We start from the raw sequence: 25,506 nt of genomic DNA, 5'->3' as shown, positions 1-25,506 counted from the left end.
ATAATCGAGATGGCATCCGCTAAGAGTTGCCTTTTCCAGAACACCCGGAAAGTCTGAGAACGTTTGTCCTGCTGTAGAGCTATGGGACATCTGTGTTGTAAAATGAACATGCTGGTCATTATTAATTCCTCTGGCACCCAGAAATGGGTAAGATTTGTCATGCTTAAGGCAGGCTGGTGGCATTGCCAGTGCTCATTATATACTTTACAAAGAGATCTTATAGCTATCACTTCTCTGGTTCTATAGCGTGTCCATGAGTGGTGTTAGATACATGGTACTGAAATATTGCTCGCATAATCATCATTACCAGAAGAAACGTTCTACAGGCATTCAGACTATTAAGAAACATGAAAAAACCTACATTAAAAAAGCCCCTACTGATTTACTTTGCAGATTACCAAACCCACTTAAATGGCATTCACTCTTTCAAACCCAGAGTGAGCTATCAATAAATATAATTATCTCTTTAAACTGGAGAATCCATTGGTAAAGTGATGCTATTTATTCCCTTATGCACAGAGGGTGCTTAATGCACTCTGATGTGGTCGTGATCCATGTGCTAGACCAGTAAAATTAGAGGCTGTATCTTCTCCTCTGCATTGTGCTTGTAAAAAGATAGGTAGTACTCTGCCAGCTTCAGAAGAGAAGACGCCTTCTCAAGGCACAGGAATATTTCTTTTGCCAAACCACTTGCAAGTATCTACTTCCAGTATGATTTAAAAAAAAAAAAAGAAAAAAGAAAAAAATCAAAGTAGCTCATTGGCTTCCAAGTAGGGAATCAGTATTTGATCTCTCTTCAAAAACTTTATTTCGTATTACTCTGTGCTAGGAGAGCCAGGGGTGGAAGGAGGAGGTAATGTTCAAAAGGTATTTCCAGTTCTGCAGGTCAACTTTTAAAAGAAAGGAAGGCAGAAAGGTGGTAACTTGGAACAGGGGAAGGGGGCAAAGGAATCAGAGAACCAATGGTACTAGGCAAATTTTTATGGTTGGAAACGCTGTAGGAGAGCAACGGAAAGGCTTCAAGAATATGAAAAGCCTAGAATCTTTAGAAATCAACCCTGCGGGGGGGGGGGGGGGGGGGGGGGGGGAGGAGGAGGAGAAATGGAGAGAGAATGAGAATTTCACTATATTTCTATAGCAGCAGAAGCAATTAATTCCAAGTTTACTATGTACACTAAAACAGAGAAACAGAAAGGATGTCTAATGAAGAAATGCAAGCTGGTGCTACTTAGCCAAGAGCACAAAACTAGTATTTAAGATTTAACATGAGACAAGTATTACTTAGCTATTGTGAAGCTATTGAGGAAGCTTACAATGTAGTATTACAGTTTCCTACAGTGTTACAACGTAGGAAGCTTACAACTTGGTATTATACCAGGTGCAGTGATTTTCTCGGGTATCTTTTAGTCACTGGATGAGAGCAGCATCCTCAGTGCTGACAAAGACAGTCTTTCTCAGTTACTAGGAATGATACATTCTTCACACACTGTTCATAGAAGAAGAAAATAAATACATTCAAAGGCTCCTCTGCTAGGCAGCGTCTCCTACAATGCATAAAGATGTATAAAGGAGTAGAAAGGGTTAATGCATTAACACACAAACCTGACAATATATACAGAAACCCACAAGAACAGCCAGAAAAAATTTGATTTAAAAAAAAAAAAAAATAGCCTGCCCTTGCATTTTTTGCTGAATAAAACATTTCTGTCCTGAGTCTCTCTTGTAAATGGAGACCTTCAGAGCTACTGCAGACCTTTCCAGAGGATGGCTGTGGTTCCCTGGGCCACGTGCAACAGCTGCTGGAACAGAGCACCAGGACAGGGAGGGCTGAGCGCCACGTCCCACATGTCTCCTGTGGAAATCAGCCACCTGGCCAGGCATCACCTACCACTGCCATTGCATCTCCCTGAACCATGGTCAGAGACAGCTGTCTTCATAGGTTTGCTCTTCCTGAACATAAAAGTCCTGTGAAAGGAGCAGTTGAGTTTCCTCAAGTACACTGGCCAGCCTGCGGAGGACTATGACCTGTTCTGAGGTAGAAGAAGGACCAAGGACACTCGCCGGGTCTGAAGGGATGAGCCCATCATTGCTCCTTCTAAGAGCTTGGCAGGAAGGAGGTTCAGGTTTCACCGTGCAGATAAGGTGATCACCACTAACTTGGTCAGGATATTGAGTTAGCGGCATAATGGCATTTCCCTGCTCGGAAAGATCTTCCTAACACAGTCAGGTGGTAAATTCAGTAGAGAGGAATAGTTCTCTGCCTTAACACAAAGGCAAAAGGCATATTTTGTATTAAAATGAAGTGCCTGAGGCACATGACACCCCCTCCCTCCCCTCCATCCCACCAGGAACTGCATTCCGTGCGCACATTTGCTTATGCTGCAGCCAAAGCCAAAATTAACACTCAACAGACCCCACACAAGCTCCGAAAGCATCTTCTGCTACGGCAAAAACAAGGGCTCGCAAGCTCATCTGTGTAGAAATAGTTTGCTGCAAGTGAGCAATGCAGGAGCCTGCCAAGTGGCTCGGATCCCAGTTTTCAGCACGTTATCACATAGCAGTTCAGGTAACGTTGACCATGGGTTGGAGTTGCTGTCTAGAAGTCTCGTTATGGAGAATTAGTCTCTACGTATATGAGATGCGCCTTGTTCCTTACATGGCAAGAACTCTTTATTAACCCAGTTATTGGATATTCCCTGAAAGGCTTAGACACGCTTCTGACCTGTATTTGTAGCACAGGTTTCAGAGGGATCACTTGCTCACTGCAGCCTTTTCATTTCCTAATAAAGGAACTTTTAATGTAGCGGTTTTACTGCTGGGTGTGTGCTGCAAAGCGTGCCCGAGGTGCATGGGACAGCTCTTCTTGAATAGCTCTGTTAGGTGATGGCAACCATGAGCTCCTCACTGAAGTGCTTCAAGGCAATGGAGCAGCGTGAAAAAGAGACAACTTCATCCATTTGGTTGACAAGGTGAAGTCTGTATTTGTTCTGGCTGAAGGTACTTGCTCCGACTTAACACCTGCTCTGAGAAGAGACTATTCGGCGTTCAGAATAAACCTCCAGCAGTCACCAAATAAAGCGACAACCTGCTGCATCTCCTTACAAAACTAAACTATGTCATATAGTAGCATTCCTATCACAGTTCTTTCTCATCATCAGCCAAAGGGTGGGATTTCTCTAGACAGATTACAACTGAAAGAGCCTCTGCTGACAGCACCAGCCTTGTGTTGTACAGGATGGAAGCTGGAGCGCATAGAAATCTTAAATAAAGCACTTAAGCTCTCTCCTTGCTAATTCTACAGAGTATCGGGAAAAGGATGTGTGGGCCAGGAGGAGAACTTCTCCCAAGGCAGAGAGACTGCCCAGACAGCGCAGCAAACGCTGCGTCCCTATAGACATGTCCCACCACAGCGGGTGCACAGCTTCGGAGGAGAACGCTGTGATCACCAGGGCAGTTCGGAAGGATGCACTGCTGTACAGGAACGGCTGAGCACGGCTCCTCTGCCTGCTGTCCCACCATGACCTGCTCACTAAAAGCACAGGCATTACACCAGAGCGACGTGAAGTGCTTTAGCAGGACAACTTTGGGGTGTTGGGAGGTTAAGGAGAGACTGATACTCATCAATACTGTCAAAAGAGTCCTGCTGTCATTTGTCTTCCCTTAGTAGACAAAAACCATCAAAGGGTATATACTAGCCGCACTAGGAAACTCATCTTCTGCATATGGACAGAGAAAGAAACTGTGCTGTATCCAGAAGGGAAATACCTCCCTCCTCTTGTACGCCCATGAAGGACCACTTGCCTCAACTCCTCTTGCTGCAGTCCCACAAGCAGTGTTTGTGCCTAGTGCCAAAAGCGAAGACTCCTAAGCCAGTCCGGTTTTAAAGGCTGGGTTTTGGGGCCAGAAATGGGTGAATGAAGAGGGTGTGACCCTGCGTGATAGGGGATGTTTCGGCACCAACCACCATCACCTGCAGGCGGAGGTTTCACGGGCGACCACGGAGGGGCCAGCAGCAGAGGGTACCACACTACCACCAGCTGACGGAGATGCTCACTGGTTGGAACAAGCGAGAAATGCCTGGTTTGGAAGCTTTCCCTGCAAGATCTGCACATTGTGGCCCTCATCTGCCTGGGGGGTCCCTGAGCACCACCACCACCCTCCCAGGCAACCCACAAACCCTACAAACCACAGGGCATGAATTCCAGCTCTCCAGAGAATTAAGGGGGAAATGAGCCGACATTTAAAAGGCATTTAAGATGGTGTCAGTCTGAATATTTATGCTGATGAAGCAATACTTTGCTTGAGAGCGGGGAGGTGAAAGCAAGATGTCTAGAAATTGAAGATCGGCAGAGAAGTACTGCATTTCATAGGTTACTTAGCAAGAGTAAACAGACCCTTGTTGCTTGTAAAGGGCAGACAAAAAGCAGACATGAAACCATAAGAAAGGAAGCAGGTTTACCTCAGTCTGCCCAGACTATATGTAACAGTATCTTCAATGTCAAACAATTTTTTTTTTTTTTTTTTTTTTTTTGCTCAGGGAGCTACTGCTTGTGCTTTCTTTAGAGACGGAGCGAGGAAAGAGCTAAACCTTCCCCGTTCCTCACCACGGTTCTTCTCTAGAAAAGCATTAAAGCTTTCATCTCCCACCCTCCCAAAAAAGAGGTTAGTCTGGGAGTATTAAATGCTCCTCTGTATTCTCTTTCTATGGTACTGCGAGAGCCTGACACTATGATGAGAAAAAACTTGTTAGCTGCTGCGTACATGTCCCAGATTCCACATTTCTGGAAGTTTTTAGCTGCTCGCCGCAGCCTTCTCCTTCCCCACAAAGTATTTTTTTTGGGGGGGAAGGGTTGTTTGCTTGTCTTCCCCCCCCAGACTATTACCAGGGCACGGAGTGAAAGGGGAGCAAAGGATGTGGTGGAGGCTGCCCTATGCCGTGGCAGAAAGGGCCCTTTTAAAGGTCCCTGAACTGAACGAAGTTGAGCCGCTGTTGTTGTGGCTTCAGCAACAAAGCCCGAATTGTTTTTAAGGAACACTCAGCAAAAAATGATACTATTTGTGCTTCTGCCTCCCCCCAGCAGCCCCACCAGCTCACGTTCCTCCCACACGCAGCTCTCCCAGCAAAGCCTGTGTAACGTGGGATGCGATTTCACTCCAGCATTAAGGGATATAAAGCCAGGCTGCTGTGGCTCCATCGTTGTATTTACGGGCTTCACCTTGGCATTGCACGAGAGCCCACGCAGAGCGCGGAGGGGAGGAGGAGCCGCCCTGGTGCAGGCAGCCCTGCCACAACATTATTAGAGCATCCTTATATAGGTACATCATGTATGGAGGGATATATGTGTGCAAAAAATGGACAGACAGCCAAACCGACCCAGGCAGAGCAGCGTCCCCACATCTCTGGGTACCCTCAGCATCCCCAGCTCCTGCTGGTCCCCCAGTGACTCTGTCTTCCATGCTCAGCACTTCGTCTTTCAGGGGATTGCAAATCAATTTGCAGACATTGCTGGAAGAGTTTAAACTCCTGTTTCAAGGGGAGGGTGGCAGGCATTTCTAAATGAAAATCTCTGGGCAGGTGGCTCTTTTGCATCCAGTCATAATCGATAGTGCTTAGATCCGAGCGCTTCATTTGTCAACTATGTTTTAAGAGCACAATCTCAGCACCCTGAAGCCCCATCCTCCCTAACCGTTCCTTCCAGCACGCAGCTCTCTTCTGGACAGCTGAGCTTTATCACATTTAAGCAAAGACTCTAAGACATCTATACTATTATATGCACTTACATCCTTGCTTAGATCAGATGTAGCCCAAGCGTCATAATTACATCAACTTTTTAAGAGGCACCAAGTGGTGGTTTGCAAAGGGGCTGGGCAGAAAGCAGCAGCGGCAGCTAAAACAGCGATAAAGGGGCATTCACAGGAAAGGAGAGTGCTTCTGCCTGCAGAAATTACATGGGAAGTTCCTCAGATTCACATAGACCCTGAAGACTGATTTTTTTTCCTTTCTTTGCCACCAGTCTCATCTGTCCCCTCCTCCACTGCTGCCCAGATTCCCGGTAGAGTTGGATTCCCTACAAGGCCAAGCACAGATATCTTAAAATTAACACATTATTCCATAAAAATAAACAGCAAAACATGTGCAGAGTAGAACTGCAGGACGACAGCAGCAGAACAAGCTCCCACCATTGGATAACACCATCGCTGAGACCCCCAAACCCAGGTTTTACTCATCCTGATGCTTTAAAACACATAGTGGAGGCATGCAAGTGGAAGGCTGCTTTAGCAAGTGCAGTCCCCAAGAAAAGAGGTTAAAGCCCATGGGAATTACTTCATTGTGGCCAAAGGGAAGTTTAAGATCAGGCTATAAAGATGTTTGGACTCTCTAAGGGCACAGGGAAGCAGGAGATGCACTACAAGCCAAGGAGCCTAATGCAAGATAAGGGCTCATCAGATCACAAATCGCATGAGATTATAAACCAGATTATAATCCCTCACCTCAAAACCCACACAGTTTGGCTATTTTGGAATAAGCGTATTAACGATGAGACTGCTCAAGACAAAACCCAGTGGTTCTTGAGCAGGAGGGGAAAGCTGGATTCACCAGAGATAAGTTGGGGGCTGACTACCCAAAGAGGAAACATTGCCACAGGAAACTCCCCCAGAGCACGGCCAGCTCTGAAACACGGGGGGAAAGCCAGAATATTTCTTTCCTAAACAGGCAATTAGCATAAGACACAGACAGAGGCAGTAATACAAACTGCAACTGTATAAGCAACACTAGGCGAGGTTAAGAAAGGGTGGGCTACAGGAGGTAAGCACAGAAAGAGTTTCCAGCTTTCAGGAGGCAAGGACAGGTAGTGCAGGCAGCTGCCAAAGCCACTGTTCCCCGTCAATATCTGCCCCTTCCATCATAAGGACCGGTTCAGTGCACAGAGGGTTAAGCACAGACCCGTCTTGTGGTGCAGACATCCCGAGCCTTTAGACATCTTGAATAATTTATTCAAGTGCGGGAGTAGGTGGGGGTTTTGTTGTTGTTGTTTGGGGGTTTTTGTTTGTTTCTTTGGGGTTCTTTACTGCAACTTTCCAGGAATTAGCTGGCACTGCACCCACCCAGGCCTTTTGCCTGGAATAGATAGAAACTGCCTCAAGACTCAAAGTTGCATTACTACCTGCCCAAGAACTTCTTGGCAGCTTTACCTGTAACAGAAGGGTCACCCCGTGTTGTTCTGCCCTTCTCACTCCCAAAAGTTATGAGCATCCTTTTGAGATGAAGTTAGGCTGGGAAGATAAAGCCGTTATAAGCTTAAAATGGGCTCATGTAGTGTAGACATTCGAAGGAGAGGAGATAGGAGGGACTGAGAAGCTCCTAAAGGAGATGCTTTGAATAGGAACAGATTTGGGTTCACACCGTAAGGAATTGCTGGTACAGGGACATTTCTGTGCATTTCGGCTGCTGTTGGGCAATGCACGTCCAGGCAGGCAGCGTTGCCTCCCTCCTCGAGTACTGCTCTGACTACAGGAAAAGCTGTATTCCCCCTCCTACAAGAAGCCACGGTCCCTTCCTCTGTGTGTGGGCTGGGACAGGGTCCCTGACCTCCCCTAGGAAGCACTCGGAGCTGCTGGCAGCACGTAGCATGCTGTAGGGTAGAGAAGCTCAAGTACTTCTTTTTGTGCTTTTCTATGATAAAATTCTAGAACTAATATTGTACGAGCCCAAGGCTTTTTATCTGAAGGTTCATTTGAGACCGCCTAAATATAAACTTCATGGAAATTTGAAGAATTAAGATATTTCTGCTTTTGCTTGAGAAATAGTATCTAAAGAATGCTGCTTGCACCATCAACTAACCAATATGGAGGATTTCGACGAAGTGGGGGTTTTGCTTCCTTTTTTAGAAGAGTAGTGATGTTGGGGGGGGGGGGGGGCAGGATAACCCCCCAGTACTGTGCCAGATTCGTTCCATTTGTTACATATTTTCCCTTATGAAGCTCGTACTACAGTGAACAAAATGCGTGTGAGGCTGGAATGCTGAACTACTAGCACAAACCATGAAATTGGTCTTTAGAAGTTGATTGACATTCTCTCTGCTTCTCCTCCCTGTCAAAACAACAAAAAAAGAAAAGCACCACTGCCAACACCAAACCATTCAAGTGTCCAGAAAACACCAACCAAACAAAAGAGTTATTAAACCAAACCTCCCCCTTTGAAAATGCAGCTAGAAGAGAATACAAGACAACATTGTCAGCGACGGTCTTTGTCCCTGTGCCAGTGACATGGAGATGTCTCTCTTCTGACTCAGTGAAAAGGAATCACCAGAGTACAAGAGATTATGTTTGCAAGTGTAAAGCAGTTCAAGAAATCTCAACTTCAACACTTGCAATTTATTTAAAATGCTTTTCTTTTGCAATTACTCTGCCTGAGGAAGCACGTAGCACAAGCAAATCTATCCCGAGTGTTTAAAAGCTATTTTATAGGTTAGCTAGTTTATAAACACCACAGAAGAGCACAGAAAGAGTTTTTTCCTTTCGTAACATGTATCCTTGCTGTTACTTTTATATCTTATTTCCTAGAACCTCTTCTTCTTTCAATGCTCAGCCAGCTGCTAAGAAAACATTATTGAATGCCACAGCAAAAACCTAAATAAATTGCTTCTTCACTGCCTGCTTCTCATCTTGTGAGCACTTTCAGCAACTTAAAAATAAAGAGACAAAAGGAGTACTACAGAGATGCTCTTCTTGGAATTTGTTTTTTGAACTCGCAATGTTTTATGTCCTGCCTGCTTCAGCTCAAGTCTCCCCTTATCTCCCCTTCCCTCCATCCTCAAACTTCCAACGCAAGTCCAGCACACTTTCTGGAGGAACTGGCAGTTAGCAGTAGTGTATAGGTCCCATTAGTTATGCACTATGATCATGTCACTATATTGCATCTAGCGTATTCCATAGGAGTTGTTTAAAACGTTACATCAGGTGCTGAACATTCAGCAGTTAAGAGCATGTGCTAAAGTTGCATAGAGCTTTAATGCCCACTCGAGGCGTCGCAGAACTTAAGCCTAACCCTGTATGAACAGGCCACACTGCGAGATTTAAATCTGAGATTTAAACCACACACTGACCGATATTTCATTCTGACTGGTTTGAGTCTGGCAAAGTTTAAAGCAACCAAAGACAAGGTCATCACACAAGCATCATCAGATACCAGCAGTAACTGATACGGCCGCCCTACCTGAAATAAAGTTTCTGCTCTTGGCTCCTTTGAGCTAAACCCAAGCCTAACAGGGAGGCACTCGACATCACTGTGGGCAGCAGTTTCCATTTATGCTGCCTGTGAGCACACAGGTACCCCAAGCTATACCTTGAGCAACTTAAATCGTCACTACTTCAGTTAAACAGCTCACGTTAGCACTCCTCGGCATGGCATGGGTGACGGTGGCAGAAGAATTTTTAACGATCTGAACCAAGAAGTGTTTACCAGTCCCAGAGACTTTGAAAAATCTTATTTTTCCAGGCTCAGCCACTGGACACAGCCTGGCCAGACCCTCCATCCCAGTGCTTGCACCCCCAGCATGCCGGCTCAGAGGCATGGTAGGGTCAGAGAGCCCCTCGGGAGCCCCTCTGTACCAGCTCCCTTTCCAGCCATGATCAGATCCTGCCTTCCAACATGATGCTATTCCAATAGATGCTATCTATGCAACCCCCTCCCCCCCACACACACAGTGCTCTTGGTTCCTGGCTTTTTGTCTTTTTTCTTTTGACGCTAAGCAATATCAGTCCAAAAAAATATTAAGCCAATAATCATCAGTACTCAGAAGTTCCAGCATAGCTGTAACTACTGATTATTTTCATTGCAAAAAGCTGTTTATGAGATTGCCAGCCCACATTAAGAGATGATACTTTAAGATCTAATACTTTGAATTAGTTTAAAAAAAAAAAAAAAACAGAAAAACTCAACAGGGGCCCACTTTCTCAACAAATGTGAGTTAGTCTCATTGCAGCAATAGCAAATACAGCCACGCCAGCTAAACCAATGGCAGTTTGCCCCAGAATTGCCAGCACTTTGCCTTCAGCACAAACCCTCACTCATCTAACTTCTATAAATTGCTTGATATTAATCTACACACACACCTTCCAGACGCAAAGGCCATTTTTCTATGCCCAGAGTCCACTGCCCTGGTGCAGATGAAACTTAATGCATGGGGAGAGAAGAGGAAGGTTTGATTCTCCAACTAGTTAACTTCATCGAAGATGCTATTTAACTGCACCCAGAGGTGCTCGGCTCAAGCGCAGCAATAACCCTGCCAGACAGGCAAACCAAGGCACTGCACTCGCAGCCTGCTGCGCCGAGTGTCCCAAATTGCCTGGTGACAGGGAGTTGTACCTCAGGACTGTTTCATTCCTCAACTGCAAACAGCCATTTTGATAACTCAGGCAGCAGCTGCTCCGCCACACATGAAACCATTATTTAAAACCAGGGAAAAAAAAAAAAAAAAAAAAAAAGGAAAGAAAAACTGAAATGTAAGGGAGGTCAGGCATGTGGGAAGGACATAACGAGCTCTGATTTGGCCAGGACACCTCAAGGATTTCACCTTCAGGGCCTGCCACCTAATTACACAGAAGGGAGGCTCCCCTGCCCCACCAAACCCAGCAGCACACCTCCCTTGCACCGTAACATGTCACCAATTTACCTCACCCTTCTCCTTCCAGAGGAATTCAGGTCTCTTTTCCCAACTGAAATATGCTCTGCCACTGCCCATCTTGGGAATTTAGACTTTGGCATCATTAGTGGGAGGAGTCTCAAGTATTTATAATATGAATATATTATCTTTAAAAACCAAAAACAAAACACAGAAGGTGGGTGGTGGTTTTTTCCTTGCTCCTATTAAACCAAAACCCCAGCCACCTTATTTTTGGGTCTTTGTCCTACACTGGTCCCTAATCCCCCCCCCCCATAACTATCCGTCTTCACACTGCATTAAAGATAAATCATGTCTCACAATTCATGAACAGCTTCAATTACCAAATCACTAGAAATCACAAGCACACCTGAGGGGTGGATACGGTTCTTTAAGCTTTTAGAATTTCATACGTGGCAAAGAAAAATGTCTTTGCAATGAACTGATAAAAATTAGGCATTTATCAGCATAAAGCATTCAAATGAACAAGGCAGATACAAGTATGGACTTCAGGTTTAGAACAGAGCATCGCACTCCATACAGCTTTTTTGAACTTCATGTGAAGATTTAGAAACACGCACCAAAAAGCCCTTATTAAACAGATAAGGTATTAAAAAAAAAAAATACTCCTATAAACTCAGTTCAAGGGCCATATTAAGGCCTGAGGTTTGTTGCTGTATAAGTGTCAGGTGTGTTGTTTATAGATCCCGTAAAATTCAGGCAGTGAGAGTACCAAAGGGAACTAAAGGAAGCGAATTCTGATTAACACGGATCTCTTACCCATTAGCTTCCAAATCCCAGAGACAGCCCTTGAGCAAGCCCATGTGTTTAAGGGGAGAACATCCTAGAAACTGATAGAGGCCATTAATACAAATTAATGCTCTGGGATGTCTTCAGAGTTAATAGCTGAATTGTTGAAATGGCTGAATATTGCACAAAACCTGTAAATAAAGGTATTGTCTAGCTATCCGCGAGCACTTATTTTTTTTCCCCTGCTCGGCAGGGAGCAGAACGGCTTGAAGAAACAGAACAGAACGATTGCAACAGCAACACTCAAATAATACACTGAGCTGACGCTAGACAAAAGCCGTGACTTGACACGAGCTGCAGCATGCTCCCACACCTGGCTGGAGGCGAATGCCACCTTGCCCAACACTAATGCCTTTGGCTCTTAAAGTTCTAGGAAACTCATTCAGATAATTGCTTTAACGACAGATATTAAACCGACTGCAATATCTAACCATCTCAGCAGATGCCAATGTAAGAATCCAAATAACTGTAACACAGCAGCCTACTGTGGGAAAGAATCTACTGACACATAGTACGATTACAAGCAACTGCAGCAGAGATATCACAGCAGCAAATTCAAACACATTTCTAAAGTCCAGAGGTGGAAAAAAAGTTAAAAAACGAAGCCAACCCCCAAAAGAACTCTTGAAAGCAAATTCAAATGGCAAGGGGGAAGAGGAAAATGTGACTCTCGTTACATCAGAGAAAGTGTGGAAAAAAATTCAAGGCAAGACTCTCCCCGCCCAACTCCAGACGTAGGTCATTAGGGGTTTTTCTCCCCACCCAAGTCCAGACATAGGTCATTAAGGGTTTTTTTTCCCCTTGAGAAGAGGTTACCACAGGAAAACAAAGGTAATGTATTTTAAGTACTTGCTGTTTTGGGCCCACCCCTTTCTTTCAAGGAACAGTACAGGTATCGCTGCAAGATCCCCCCCTTACAATGGGCAGACATCAAATTTGGTCCCCCCTCAACTAAACAGGGTATTTCCCTGGACAAGATTGATCTTTAGAAGTTCTCTGCAAAGGCTGTAGATGTTCATTGCGATGGACACATCTAACCAGCCGGAACCAGAGCCAGTTTGTTTCAAGAGATCACTTAAAAGCTATCAGATGAGTACTCTCGATTACTGGTGATCCAGGCAAATTTGAACCTGTGATTCAGAGGTGAAGAGCTCTCTATCCCATTACCGCTCATAAAGACCATCTGGTCCCCTACTCCCTGATTAAAAAAAAAAAATGGTGCGTGCAGTGCATCATCTATCAGAATTAATCCAAGTCAGTTTGATGAGTGCTTTTAGAGGAGGGGGAAGAAAAAAAAAGAAAAAAAAGTAACGATGATTCTGTGAAATAAGTCAGTTGGGGAAAGATCCCAAAACACTCCATCCATTTTAGCTTCAGAACAACCTTCTCCTCTTCGGGGCTGAAAACAGGAGCCAGCCGTGAGGACTTACTAGCCACTGGTTTCTGCGGCGCTACCCACCCGGCTCCCTCAGCCTCGGGTGGATTTCCTTCATCCCACCGCCCTCCCCACCACCCGCGCTTGGACAAAGGGCCGCTATTGTCCCCGGCGATAGAGCCTCCCCATCCCCACGCAACAACAACAACTCCCCCATCGCGCAGCAGCCCCTCCACGGCAGGCAGACACCCACACCCCCCACACCCCCTCCCCACGCGCGTCGCGGGGACCCCCGTGGAGGCCGCCCCTACCTGAGCTGTCCATGGTGCTGCCGCCCTCGGCGCGCTGCTGCTGCTGCTGCTGCTGCTGCTGCTGCTGCCGCGCCGGGCTCCGGCCGCCCGTCCCCGCCGCCGCGCTGCCCCCGGCCTTGCCCCCGCTGCCCCCGGCCTTGCCCCCGCCGCCGCCGCCGCCGTCAGCGCTGCTGTCCACCAGCTGTAAAGATTCATAGCCGTCACTGCCCGGCTTTTTCCGGTAGCTCCCGAGCAGGCTCATGGGCGAGCCGGGCGGAGAACCTCCTCTGACGCCGCGGGCAGGAGGGGAAGACAAGTGCTCCGGCCGCCCTGAGGGGAGGGGAAGGGCGGGAAGCGCTGGGCGGGAACGGGGCGGCCGCCCCCCCCCCCCCCTCCCCTCAGCCGGTGCCGCCCCCTCCCGCCCCGCCGGGGCCCGGAAGCAATGGCGGAGGCAGCAGGCCGAGCGGCCGGGCGGGCTGGCTGGCCTTCAGGCTCCCGGGGAGAAGCATCTGCAAGTCAATTAGTGACGAGGTGCTGGAAACGCTGCAGCGGAGCGGGGCGAGTTTCGGCAGGGGAGGGTCCCCGCCGGGTCCCCCCACCGCCCGCCGCCTCGAGCCGTTAGTTAGCAAAAAGTGCTGGACCGCCGGCGGTTCCTTCGCCAGGGCTACTGTTCACGCGTGCTGGCAAACACATCCCTCTCCCAAAAGAGGCCTTTCGGCTCGGAGGGCTAGGCTGTACAGCTGGCGTGAAGAGGTTCTCGCCACAGCCATCGACGTGAAGGTCTTTCCGCCATGGCAGCGAAAGGTGCGTTCCTCGGGAAGGGGCCAAGGTCACCGAGTTCTGGGCTGACACAGCCAATTCTGCAGCCTAAAGGAGGAGGGACGGCACAGCAGTTCTGCACTGAGCCTCCCAAAACCTAAAGAGCATCTCGGGTTCAGTGTAACACCGCGTCTGTCTGCGGGCAAGTAACCGGAGGGGTCCCGAACCACGGCGCCGCGTCACGGCGGGCACCGTGGGGTGCGTCAGCGTCCCAAGCCCCTGCCCGTGCCACTGCTGGCTTAAAACCGGTGGCACCCAGCTGAAGAAGCGCTACCAGCCATGGCTAAGCCGTTTTTGTTGTTAGGTCTCACCAATCTATTTTTAGCTGTTCACGTGTAAACAGACTTTAGAGCAACACGAAGTGTGCCCTTGAACAACTGATGAGCCATGTCTCCCTCGACGCATTTCGCAGCCACGGCTAGTAGATCGTAATTTCATTTTACATGGAACAGAGGAACTGAGGGATGCTCCAAAGGAAATGACCACTATTAAACTCCTCTAAATGGATTTCTTTTTAATTTAAGGAAAAAACAAAGGCAAAAAGAAGCCGTAGCATCCAGACACAAGCATGTCTTCAATCTCTTACAGAAAGGACAGAAAGTACTCTGCTTAGAAAAAGAGAGTGGGTTTGCTTCTGAAGCAATACCATCCGTAAGCACTTCTGTAGCAATAACCATAACTTGAAATATTACTAACACTTGGCTTAAACTTTCCTGTTTACCACTCCAGGGCGGTGGGCATCTGGTACAGCCATACCTTGTCATGTGCTTTTGTTTATATAACTCCTGCGATTTTATATTACAGCGCAGACAAGGTACATCTGTGACCCAGAATTTTCTCAGAAAAATCCAAGCAGATTTACAAGCAGCAAACTAAAATGAACTAACCTGACGTAAACGGTTCGCAGTTAGCAGCAGTAAAAGCTTGAACTCACGGTTAGTATTGTGTATTTTCTACCCCCTCGTTACTGGGCTCTTAATACATTGGTCTGTATGGAGCAATACGCAGATTGCAATGCTCGCCAGTAGGAAGGGGTCCCCCTTCCTCTTGGCACTCATATACAGCAACTTAATAAAGAAAAAAAAATAAAAGCACAGGTATTTTTGCTAGGGATTACGTCTGTTAGTATCTCCTAGTCAACCTAGGATACAACAATTCCTGTGCTCTAGGATAAAAATGGGAAATCTGGGGGGGGTCAAGGTGGATTTTCATGTATTTTGCTTGCTCACATAACAGCCCGAATACAAAAAACCAGGCTCTCGGGTGAATGGGGCACATTAAGGCTGTGTCACATTTCCATGAGTACTCAAGCACACTTGCACTGGAGGCAACTGCAGCCTGTTAGAGGGAACGAGCTGGGGAACCTGGCACAGCACAACACCCTACACAGCCTATCCCCCATCTTGAACTGATGCCTGCGGTCTCTAGCCTGCTCTGATGCTTTATCCATCAACTCAAGAAGCTCAGCTTAGACAAAACTTCATATCATAGATCCAGAAGTCATCTCTCTCACCGGTGAGCAGCAAGGGTCTGTCTGCACTAGGCAGCGAAAGGAAAGCCCGACTGAAAATGTTCTCATGGAAAAAGGGTACAAGCAGGAGGAGAGGTTCCCTCCAGCAGGAATTATAGCTCGCCCTTCTCCAAGTACTGGAGCAGGTCCAGAATTTATACTTCCCCAGCCACAGTCTCATTGCTGCTGCCCACTGGAGCCTCACAGCATGTCTTTGGCTCAGCATTTCATGGAATCACTGAATCGTTTAGGTTGGAAAAGACCTTTAAGATCACCGAGTCCAGCCGTTAACCTGGCACTGCCAAGCCCACCACTAAACCATGTCCCTAAGCACCACATCCACATGGCTTTTAAATACCTCCAGGGATGGGGAGTCAACCCCTTCCCTGGGCAGCTGGTTCCAATGCTTGACAACCCTTTTGGTGAAGAAATTTTTCCTAATATCCAGTCTAAACCTCCCCTGGTGCAACTTGAGGCCGTTTCCTCTCATCCTATTGCTTGTTACTTGGGAGAAGAGACCGACCCCACCTCGCTACAACCTCCTTTTGGGTAGTTGTGGAGTTCCTACCCAGTGTTGATGCCGCTGTTGTGTCTGCAGGCGGCAGAGTATAGTCACACTTAAAAAGAAAAAAAAATTGCTTCTCCTTGTTGAATCCATTATTAATTCACTTCTTTCCACATTTGTCCCAGTGTTTGGGGGATCATAGCTTGCTTTCCCTCCAAGGGGTCCCAGAGGGGAATCACCACCATAGCCCGAAGCTCCAGCCTGGACAAAGAGGGTTCTGCAAAGCATCAGCGCAGGCAGGGAGTAGGGACAGTGCAGCTCTCCGGGGGATCTTGGGGCAGAGGGAGGAGGAAACAGACTTCAAAGTCCCATCCTTGCTTGTAATGACCATGGCTACAAACACAAAGAGAGGGGATTAGGGAAGCATGTTGGGTGGGATTCAGTTGAAGCTGCTCCTATCCATGCATTTTCCAGCCCTATGGGAAGTTCAGCTGAAGAGAACATATAAAGTAATATTCACCTCTCCCTCAATCCTCCCTTTAAGTCGGGCTAATGAAGGGGGTTAATGAAGGGCTGCATGATTTCTCTCTTTTGGACGTCTACAGTATAAAAAACGCTGTATACAAAAACCCAAAATCAAATGACATGTTAAATTGCACATGACTTTCAAAAATGAGAGTAAAGAAGGATCTAGGAAAACAGCTACTTAGAAAAATTCCTTAAGATCCATGAAGATTTATTGAGCGGTGGTTAATGATACTACAGAATAATATAGATGTTTGTCTTCTGTTTGAATGGTAAGGCTGGCAGGTGCCATTAAGGCTGCGGGAGATGTTAACGACATGCTAAGGAGGATTGTATATTGCTCGAGACTCAAGAGATACAAACTCCCTCCCCATTACTGACCTTGGAAAAGTCAATTGATTTGCCAACCTCTAACTCTCTGTCTGCTTTTCTCTGTCTGGGTTGCAGCCTCTCCTGGGTAAAGTCTCTTTTCGTAGCTGTAATCAAGCGCCAACTATACTGAGGTGCAATTTCATTTTTTCCGCCTCTCCTCCAACTAGATGAGCAGTTAAGGTGAAATATTATACTCTTAATTTTTCACGAACGCATTCAAACTGTGGAGTGTTATGAGAATTACAAATATAACTTGAAAATTAATTTAATATCTGGAGCAACACCTTTAAAACTCAATGTACTAAACATTTTTTCCAAAGTTACTCCACTGTGAACAATGAATTCTCCCTGCACAAAGTGTTTCTGCAAGAAGTCCAAACCCAGGTGTACGTACATAGGTAAGTATATGGGAAGTACCAGCTATCCTGTAGGATATGGACTGCTATCACTGCCTGAAAAAGATGCATGTGTTATTAAGAAAAATAAGACTTGCTCAATCAGCTTCATATTTCTCAAGCAGATTTCATATTTCCATTTTCATACTGCTCATACTGCTGCTCGGGGCAGCTGCTTCTCTCTGCAGCCCAAGCTATAATAATTTATTTCCTCTTGCCCGTCTCCCCACTCTTACCTGCATCTCATTCCTCGCAGCGGGACCCTGAGCCATCAAAACATACTCTAGAGAATTAACATGTTTGCCTTTTCCCTCTTCAAAGCACTCAAATCCTAACCAAATAACTGTAATTCACAGACTCCTGAATTTAGGCTACCTTCAACATTCCTATAACAAGTACTCTATAAAATGGGCTTTCAAAAAAAAACCCAAAAACAAACAGCGCAAGCTCTTTAGCTCTGCTTACCCTCCTTGAAACCTTGAAAGGAGCACCCGTGGCGTTCAGCCACGGTTACGTTCCGGAGAACTCTTTAGCAACCCAGTAACCCACCCTGTCGCACACTGATTTGAGCTGTGCTAGGAGCCATCCTGCCAGCAGAAGGAGGCTTAAATTGAAGCAGTATAAATTGAAGCAGTTTGATAAACTTTGGGTGGTCTGAAATAAATAACAATCACCACCCTTTGGTGTTTGTTTAGTACTGAGGCTTACAGCGCAGCCATTGCCGTACACGTTAGGTAGCAGGGTGTTGCTTGAGATTTTGACAACCTAGTTAGTCATCAAAACTTTGGTGTAGTACAAGCATCTTTCCTGCCCTAAAAACTAAGTGGGTGTCGAACCGACAGCACTGACAGCTGTGTCTGTCTCAGCATCGCATTTACCCCCAGAAGCCCCACGTCCTGATAAAAACACAGACCAAACCTAAACCCTACCCCTTCCCCAGCCGCCACGCTGAGCCATGGGGTCACCCTCCGCCCACAGCAGCTCAGCCCCGCTGGGCAGGGAAGAGCGTGCTCCCCAGGGTCAGCCTTGACCCTAGTGCCTACAGCACTCTTCTAGCAGGAAAGCAAGAGCATCACCACATTTTTCTGTTGGCTCTTTCCTCCTGGACCGGCCCCATAGCAATTTACTCTGGCACATACCCGTTCTCTATACTCTGAGGAGGAGGGTCTGTCCCACTGCCCACCTCCCCAGGCAGTATGGACACCAGCATCTCCACCCCAGGGTGCTCAAGGCCTCCACAGCTGCCACTTGTGTAACCCTGGTTAAGCAAACCTGATTGAATTGATTACAGCCAGCAAGCTCCTTATCTGGGCTAGGACCACCCCAGTTACCATCAGCGAGCAGCGCAGATGAACCGTAAGAAATAATGCCACTGCATTGTGGGTCATTACTGCCACCGATAAAGAATATCTTCATTTTTCTATTTTATTTTTGGCCTGGTCTGTTCAAACATAAACCAAAGATCTTAAAAACTTAAGCCATATAGCATCGTTTGAATTAGCTTCAAGAAACTGTTACCTCTTGATTGCATCTGCTGCTCTCCATTTGACTCACCTGGTTCTTGTCACCTTAGAAGAGTCTTGCATTTCCCTCCCGATGAAGGCTTAGGGCGGTGAGGAACAAAAGCAAAGCTATGGTGAGAGCCAAACCAATTCCACCTCAGAAGAGGGTCATAGGTTTTGCTTGTTGTTGTTTTGTAAAAAGGCACCAATTCAGAAATCACAACGGCTAACTAAGGTCACCAGGAGGCTATCTGATATCAGCCTTTTTGCTTTACTTCTTGTCCCAAGAAAACCGGAACCAAAATACCTCCTCCTGTCTTCCCATCAAAACAGCAACTGTCAAATCGGTCTCAACCTTTACAAGAGGCAATGAAAAAACTTTTACATATACAGCCAAAGAATTTACCTTACAACTCATCTCTGAGGCCAACTTAGAAAAAACAGTGTCTTCTAAACAACAATTTTCTCTAAAAATAGCCAGATCCTCAGTCTGGGACTGCCTTGAACTTAGGTTGAGTCCTGCCCTGTCACAGTGTCAGCCAGACCCTCCCTGTCCCTAGCAGGAGCCTTCCCATCGCTCATGTTTATTCTATAGGCACCAGCCTCCACTCTTGCAGGCTCTCAATGTATTGAGGCAATGAGGGAGGATGCATAAGGGTTTCTTTCCTGACAGTTCGCTGTCATAGCAGTGGCGATAGCTGACAAAAGAAAACCCCAGGAGTCATCCCGTTGCAATTCCTACTCCTGTAGAATAAGCTCTTCACGTTTCCATGTTCAGAGGAGATGGGGGTCAAGCACAAATGACCTTGGGCCGTATGTGACCTGTACAGCAAGGATCACGCTTCTTGCCCTCTCATCTGGAGGCTTCATTCATTACTTGGGCAGTGCCGTGGGCTGGCCAGGAGCATCGATTCCCGTGCACTACTCTGGGAACGGGCACGTGATAGCAAAATGGGGACAGGCTCTGGGTACACAGCCAGAAATATGATTTCAAAGCAGTATCCGGACTTGTGCTGAGGATAAATAAGTGGTATTTGGACTGGAGTCAAGGATGGCCGTGTGGTGTCTTTCTCTGTACGTGGGAATGGCCATGCCTGGGTTTGCTGGAGAAATAAGGAGCTGCCACAGCCCGCTTATGAGTGGTGGCTACGCAGGGCAGTGCAGCGTATGTTACCGGTGTGGGATGCGGTGTGCCGTGGGCAAACAGGGCTGATTTATGGGGATCCAGGTGGAGAGAGGGGGGTCAAATGATCTAATCCTTTGTTAACCCCCCCCTGATATTCAGGAACTTCCAAACTGGCTGTTCCTGTCTTGTTCATCTCTAATGAAAAGCAAATGTGGTCCTGAGAAAGTTTGGGTGGTTTTTAAGTGTTGGACTCAGTTAAACCTTTGCTTTCCTTCATCAGAGGAAGCCTTGAGCCTTTGCTGTAGTGGAACCTAACTGAGCGCCTCGCTGACAGCTGGACCTTCAGCAGCTGAAGCTCCAGTGAATGTGTTCTTCAGCAGATGGAGACTGAAGAACATACTCACGAGTGTTTGTCAAGCAACAGAGGTAATTTCGTTTCAGAGGTGTTCGTGGTCCTCATGCAAACAGCTGTAGAAGGAAACCCTTGTTGCCAAGAACGCTGATGGCAGAGAAAGCATCGCAACGACTCCCACAAAAGCGTTCCTTCTGGTCATAGTACCAAAACTTGAGTATAATCACCCTGAGAGCATCTGAGGAGTTTGAGCGGGACAGTTTCGCTGCGTGCTATCAGAAACCTCGGCAAGGTTGCGCTTGCCTTGCTTACCTGCCAAATCAGTTGGGGCACGTGGGTGAGCCTGCACGGCTGCTTATCATTATTTTGTTCTCCAATGACTTAGGGTGTGATTAGTGTTTGACTCTCTTACTGTCTTCTTTCCCATCCTTCCCTCTCCATGCTAGCACGCACCATTAAGTGTATTGCTGTGTCTGCATATTTTTTATTTCTTGCCTTTTAGTCTTGTTGAAGTGCTGTCAGGGATGATACACAACTTACTCATTTCAGCCCAAGACTTTGTTTCGGAGTATTCAAGGATTTGACTGGCTCCTCAGCAACGCCGAGCTGTGGAGCTGCTTGCCAAAGGCTGTTGTAGATGCTAAAAATGTACATGCTTCACAAAGAGAGTGGAGAAATGTATGGGAAAAACAAATCTATAAGAGGCCATTAAATAGGAGTGTATCGCTGTTCGCTCAGGAAGTCCCCAGCCTGCAAACTGTTGGGAAATTGGAGGCTGTACAGCCATTCATACAATTCCTTAGGCCAAAATCAGATATTTAGGTAAAAATCAGCTATTTTGCTGCCTAACTACCATTCATTCATTGTTTCCCATTCACCGTGAGGTAAGTGGCTAAATACCAAGAAAAATCTGGGCATAGCCCTCCTAAAGCCTGTTTACGAGCCTGCAAAATATGTTTATGTGTAATCCCCATTAGAATGAAAGGCACGAGTTCAGAAACACACAAACATTTCCATTAGCAACAAGAGAAGTTCTGCATTCATTAACCAAGACAGAGGTGGGCCCATAGTTGGTACCTTGGAAAACTTCAGCTTTATATTAAACCTGGCTGCTTGCAACTTGCAACGAGTTACAAAGCTGAATTACTGGGCTCATGCGCTTATAAGGCATAGCTGCAGCTTGCACTTGTGTTTAAAACTATATAATGCCCAGATCTTTGCGCTTTTTTAAGCACATAGAAAAAGTCCAAAGTGTAATTTGGAATTTCTTTTCAGCAGGTTATTGTTTGCATTGGAAAATGCATTGGAAAATTATACAAGCGACTCATCACGGGGTAACTTCAGCTACTGCTGCTATGCTCAGGGACAGACTCCAGCAGCAAATAATATAATGAAGATAGTCAGGTCATTGCTCTCAGGTTGCTCCGACCAAGGACCCCTCAACACATGAGTCTTTCCGTGAAAACAGAAGGGAAATTACAGGTGGCACTGCCAGCCCATGCTGATGGCTGTTGCACACCTCGCCCGCTCCCATCGCTGCTTCATTTTAGGCTTGAGGGTTTAGGGTTTCCATACCCCATGTAGGATGAGGGTTTCCTTTGGGAGAACGGGCCAGGGGACGAGTATCCTCACTACAGCTTCAAAGTGATGGTTTCTCTTGGGTGGATATGTGAGCGAGGTCCGGCTGACGAAGGGTAGGAAGATACAGGTGGGTCCCATAGCATAGAAGGGTTTGCCAGAAACCCAACACATCCCCATTAAAGTGGTTCCACCTTCTTACAGCTTTTGGTAGCGTATTTTTTATCTAATACTAATAGGAAAAATTACCTTGTTAGAGCTTTGTTGTCCTGGCTGCTATAGAAAACATTAAAAAATGGTGTCTGTCTCAGCTCACAGTATCTCCTGACTTACAGGTCCTGCATCCCACCTAACTGATGCAGTTTGAGTTCGGATTTATAACTGCTCATCGTTCCAAAGCAATACTCAAGCAGACGCTACGAGGCTGCGTATGCTCTCTCCCACGATGCTGTTTTCAATCCGCAGGGCGCTCTGCAGTTTTGGAAGAATAGCTTGGATGTAATTCAAGGGGAGAGACTCCCAGTTGCATTGGCGTGGGAATAGCTTGCAGCGGATCATCATGACTTTGGATGCAGGCTGTAAATTCAGTGGTAAAGGAGCCAGAAGTGTGGTCCTCGGTGACGTTACAGCCCCTTTAAGCAAGGCAGGGAGCGGGGCTGGGTATGAATGCCCTCAGCCTTCTCCTGGTGACCCATTTACACCACGAAAGGTAACAAACCCCACTTTGCTAATTCCTACAAAACTAACTGAATCAGCCTCTTGCGGATCCCACAGCTTGCTCGCCTGCCTGGGAATGCATCGCTGGGATGCCTTCAAGACACCAAGCAATAGAAAAGCTTCGTGAACATCCAGATGAAGCCTGCTTGACTCAGCAGAAAGGATTCAAAGCAATCCTCCTCTCCCGGCGCTGCCGTAAGAGTTCAGTGAGAGCTGCTCCGTGCTGCGGGATGCTCTCCCCGAGGCTGCAAACAGCCCTGAGCAAGGGGCAGGTGATGGAGCTGGGGGAAACTCACGGCTCCACCCAGATCCAGCTCGGGTTTTCAATACCATTTAAGACAGGAAAGAATTTATCATCACGTATGTTAACTCAGAAAGTAGTATTGCAGGGGCTAGGCTATACCACGTGGCTTTAAAATAATTACGCCGTGTGGGTCCCAGGCTGGGAGTTTTGTGCGGATGTGTTTCAGCTTAAATACCTTAAAAAAAAAATCTGTTGGGGTGGAAAATTAATGCCAGGAGTAAAATGTGTGCAGAGTCGGAGAGCCTGCCTGCATCCTACCCCACGGTGCCTTGACAAGTGCCCCCGCGCCGGGGCAGAGACCCGTGCACAGACGTCGGACTGCAGAGAAACCTTTGCTGGCTAGAAAGCAAATTGCTCTTTCTGTAAAGTTTTCCATGAAAACTATTACTTGCAAAAGGAAATCAATTGTTTGGGTCTTTTTTTTTTTTTTTTTTTTTTTTGCTTCACAACATGGTCTGGGGAAGGGAATAAACTTCATAGGCTTCCTGCACAGCAAAACCCCCATTTCAGAGTATTTGGAGAAAATCCTGGCCCTTGCCTCAGTCTCCCTGCATGATTTTGTTCTGCAGACCCAATTTCTCCATCTCTTTGCTTCCCAGCCATGATTCAAGGATGTAAATCATACCATTTCTCATCCTTATTATTTCTGGTTACTGAAGACAAGAACTTATTCAGGAGAAAGAAATCTATATGTTGTTTACAGTGCCTATCAAAACAGGGCCTCGTACTCTATTGTAATGTTAACTACCGTAAGAGTTCATAAAATATTATTTATAATTTAGTATAAGTATTAAAAAGTAGCATTTATAGCATTTTAATGTTGAGAGCTTCCCACAGCTGCTTTATCCACCCCTGAAAAAGCATCTATAATCTAATTTTTATGGCGGATGGAAATTACAGTATCTCGGTCCGGTACAGACACAGCTGGGATTCCCCGACCGTGTTCCCTAGAGCCAGAGATTTTTCTTCTCCAAATCTGAGCGCTGCAGGATGCCACACACCCAGCAACGACCAGACCCCCGTGAGCAGCTCCGCAGCGGTTTCAGACATCTCCCCGTCTCTGGAGCATCCCGGGAGAGGAGCAGCCGTCCCTTTGGGTCCGGCCGCTCGTTATAGATGCTTGGGTGAGGTTCTTTGCCACATCCCTCGCATGCTGGTGATGCTAATTCCCTTTGCAAGGCCAATTTCAGGCACCCGAGCAGAGCTGGGGGTACGGTGAAACACGACCCCATGGTGTCGGCACCGAGCCCGCGAGCCCCGATAGCCCAATTTTGATCCCAAAACCTGGGCAGCACATCTGGGTACCAAACTCTCCACCACTACCATCCAGCAGTTCCCTTTTCCACGCAGCCCCTGGGCTGCCACCATATTTTTGCAGCAAAGCGGGATGGATTTTAGCAAATCCTGCCCAAAAATCCAGCTTTGAGGACTCGCGCAAAGCGCCGCGGCGGTGCAGCGGGAGGCCCCGGGATTAATCTGCAGCAGGGCAAAGCTGTCCGCGAGGCGGATTAGTCGGGTCAGCAATTAAACGTTGGCGCTTACGCTGCCGGCGGCACGCAGGAAAAACCCGGCGCTCAAGGACAAAATGCGGTTCCTCCTTAAAGGCTGCGTCCGCTCCGAAATGCTGCATCCATCAGCTGGGAGCGTTTCTGGGACCATAAACAAGCCGGCTGTGTCATGGCTGGCTAAATATAGTGCAGCCTGGGTTGCCTTCATGCTGCCTGTACCATCTGAATTACTTGGTACGCTGTTTTTTTTTTTTTTTTTTTTTTTCTCAGAGAAGGCTGTGACTAAGAGAAATCCACGACTGAAGGGATATCAGAAGATGGAGGCCCTAGTCCAAATGCAGAAGGTGCATAAAGTCTGTAGTTTGCAGACCTGGGGGCCTGTCCAAAATATTCCTCGCCCTCCTCCTCCTCTCCTTGGCATTATCCAAAAATAAGACTATAAGTGACGACAGCCACAAAGACATCAGCAAGACATTAAATATTTCCTGATTTAAAGTCGTGGTGCTCCCAAGGTGATGCCGAGGGGATAAACACCTACCTGAAGCAGCGGTGCCGTGGGGAGCAGGCAGCCCTGCCGGCCGCCCCGTCCCTGCCGTCCCCTCCCGGAGCACCCGGCTGGGGCTGCCTCAGCAGGACTGAAGGCAAATGCAATGGTGTATGCATTTAGCTATATTTTTTTTTTCTTTTCTTTTCTGACCCAAGTAGGGTTTTTAAAGGGAATGCAGCTCTGTGTTTGTCTCGGCATAATAAAATGGGGGGGGGTTTGAATGTCAGCTTCACACTGGATGCGCTGCAAACGGCTGGATGTCAGTATTTCATAGCAGCATTTATATCCTCATAGCAGCATTTACATCCTCATAGCAGCATATATATCCTCACATATGCGCCCAATTACCCTTTCTGTAGGAAGTACAGCTATGTTCAGATATAAGCTACAATTATTATTTAGAGCCTGAAAATCACTTTGGTTTTCTTCATTGAAGGTAATATGCCCAAATAGCTTTCAAAGTCCTAAAAATACGCAAACGCCTATTTTGGGGTGCAAGAAGAGATGCTCATGTTCTGCATGGAGTTATTGAGGTATCCGGAGCAGGAGGCAGCTCGAGGTTATTAAACGCTCTATGCCCAGGTATACATTGCCGAATTTCAGCACC

General features: G+C 46.9%; 1 protein-coding gene and 1 long non-coding RNA gene across 2 annotated transcripts in view; one reads left to right on the top strand and one right to left on the bottom strand.

Moving 5' to 3' along the window:
• Nucleotides 1-13,479, bottom strand: part of DNAJC6 (DnaJ heat shock protein family (Hsp40) member C6) — a 40,479-nt gene extending 27,000 nt beyond the window's left edge. The window contains exon 1 of the mRNA XM_075508918.1: nucleotides 13,161-13,479. Coding sequence (XP_075365033.1) covers nucleotides 13,161-13,401 — 241 coding nt within the window. The 5' untranslated portion in view covers nucleotides 13,402-13,479. The remainder of the gene's footprint in view (nucleotides 1-13,160) is intronic.
• Nucleotides 13,480-13,687: 208 nt separating this feature from the next.
• On the top strand, nucleotides 13,688-23,276 carry LOC142412943 (uncharacterized). Its single transcript, XR_012776646.1, has 5 exons — nucleotides 13,688-13,943; nucleotides 14,763-14,893; nucleotides 17,191-17,268; nucleotides 20,174-20,319; nucleotides 22,289-23,276. It is a non-coding gene; the product is annotated as an uncharacterized LOC142412943 (long non-coding RNA).
• The last annotated feature ends 2,230 nt before the right edge of the window (nucleotides 23,277-25,506 follow it).

This window comes from Mycteria americana, chromosome 7 (genome assembly GCF_035582795.1).
Source record: "Mycteria americana isolate JAX WOST 10 ecotype Jacksonville Zoo and Gardens chromosome 7, USCA_MyAme_1.0, whole genome shotgun sequence".
Lineage (NCBI taxonomy): Eukaryota > Metazoa > Chordata > Aves > Ciconiiformes > Ciconiidae > Mycteria > Mycteria americana.
The sequence above is the reverse complement of the archived record's forward strand: the minus strand, read 5'-3'. Positions and strand labels throughout refer to the sequence as shown.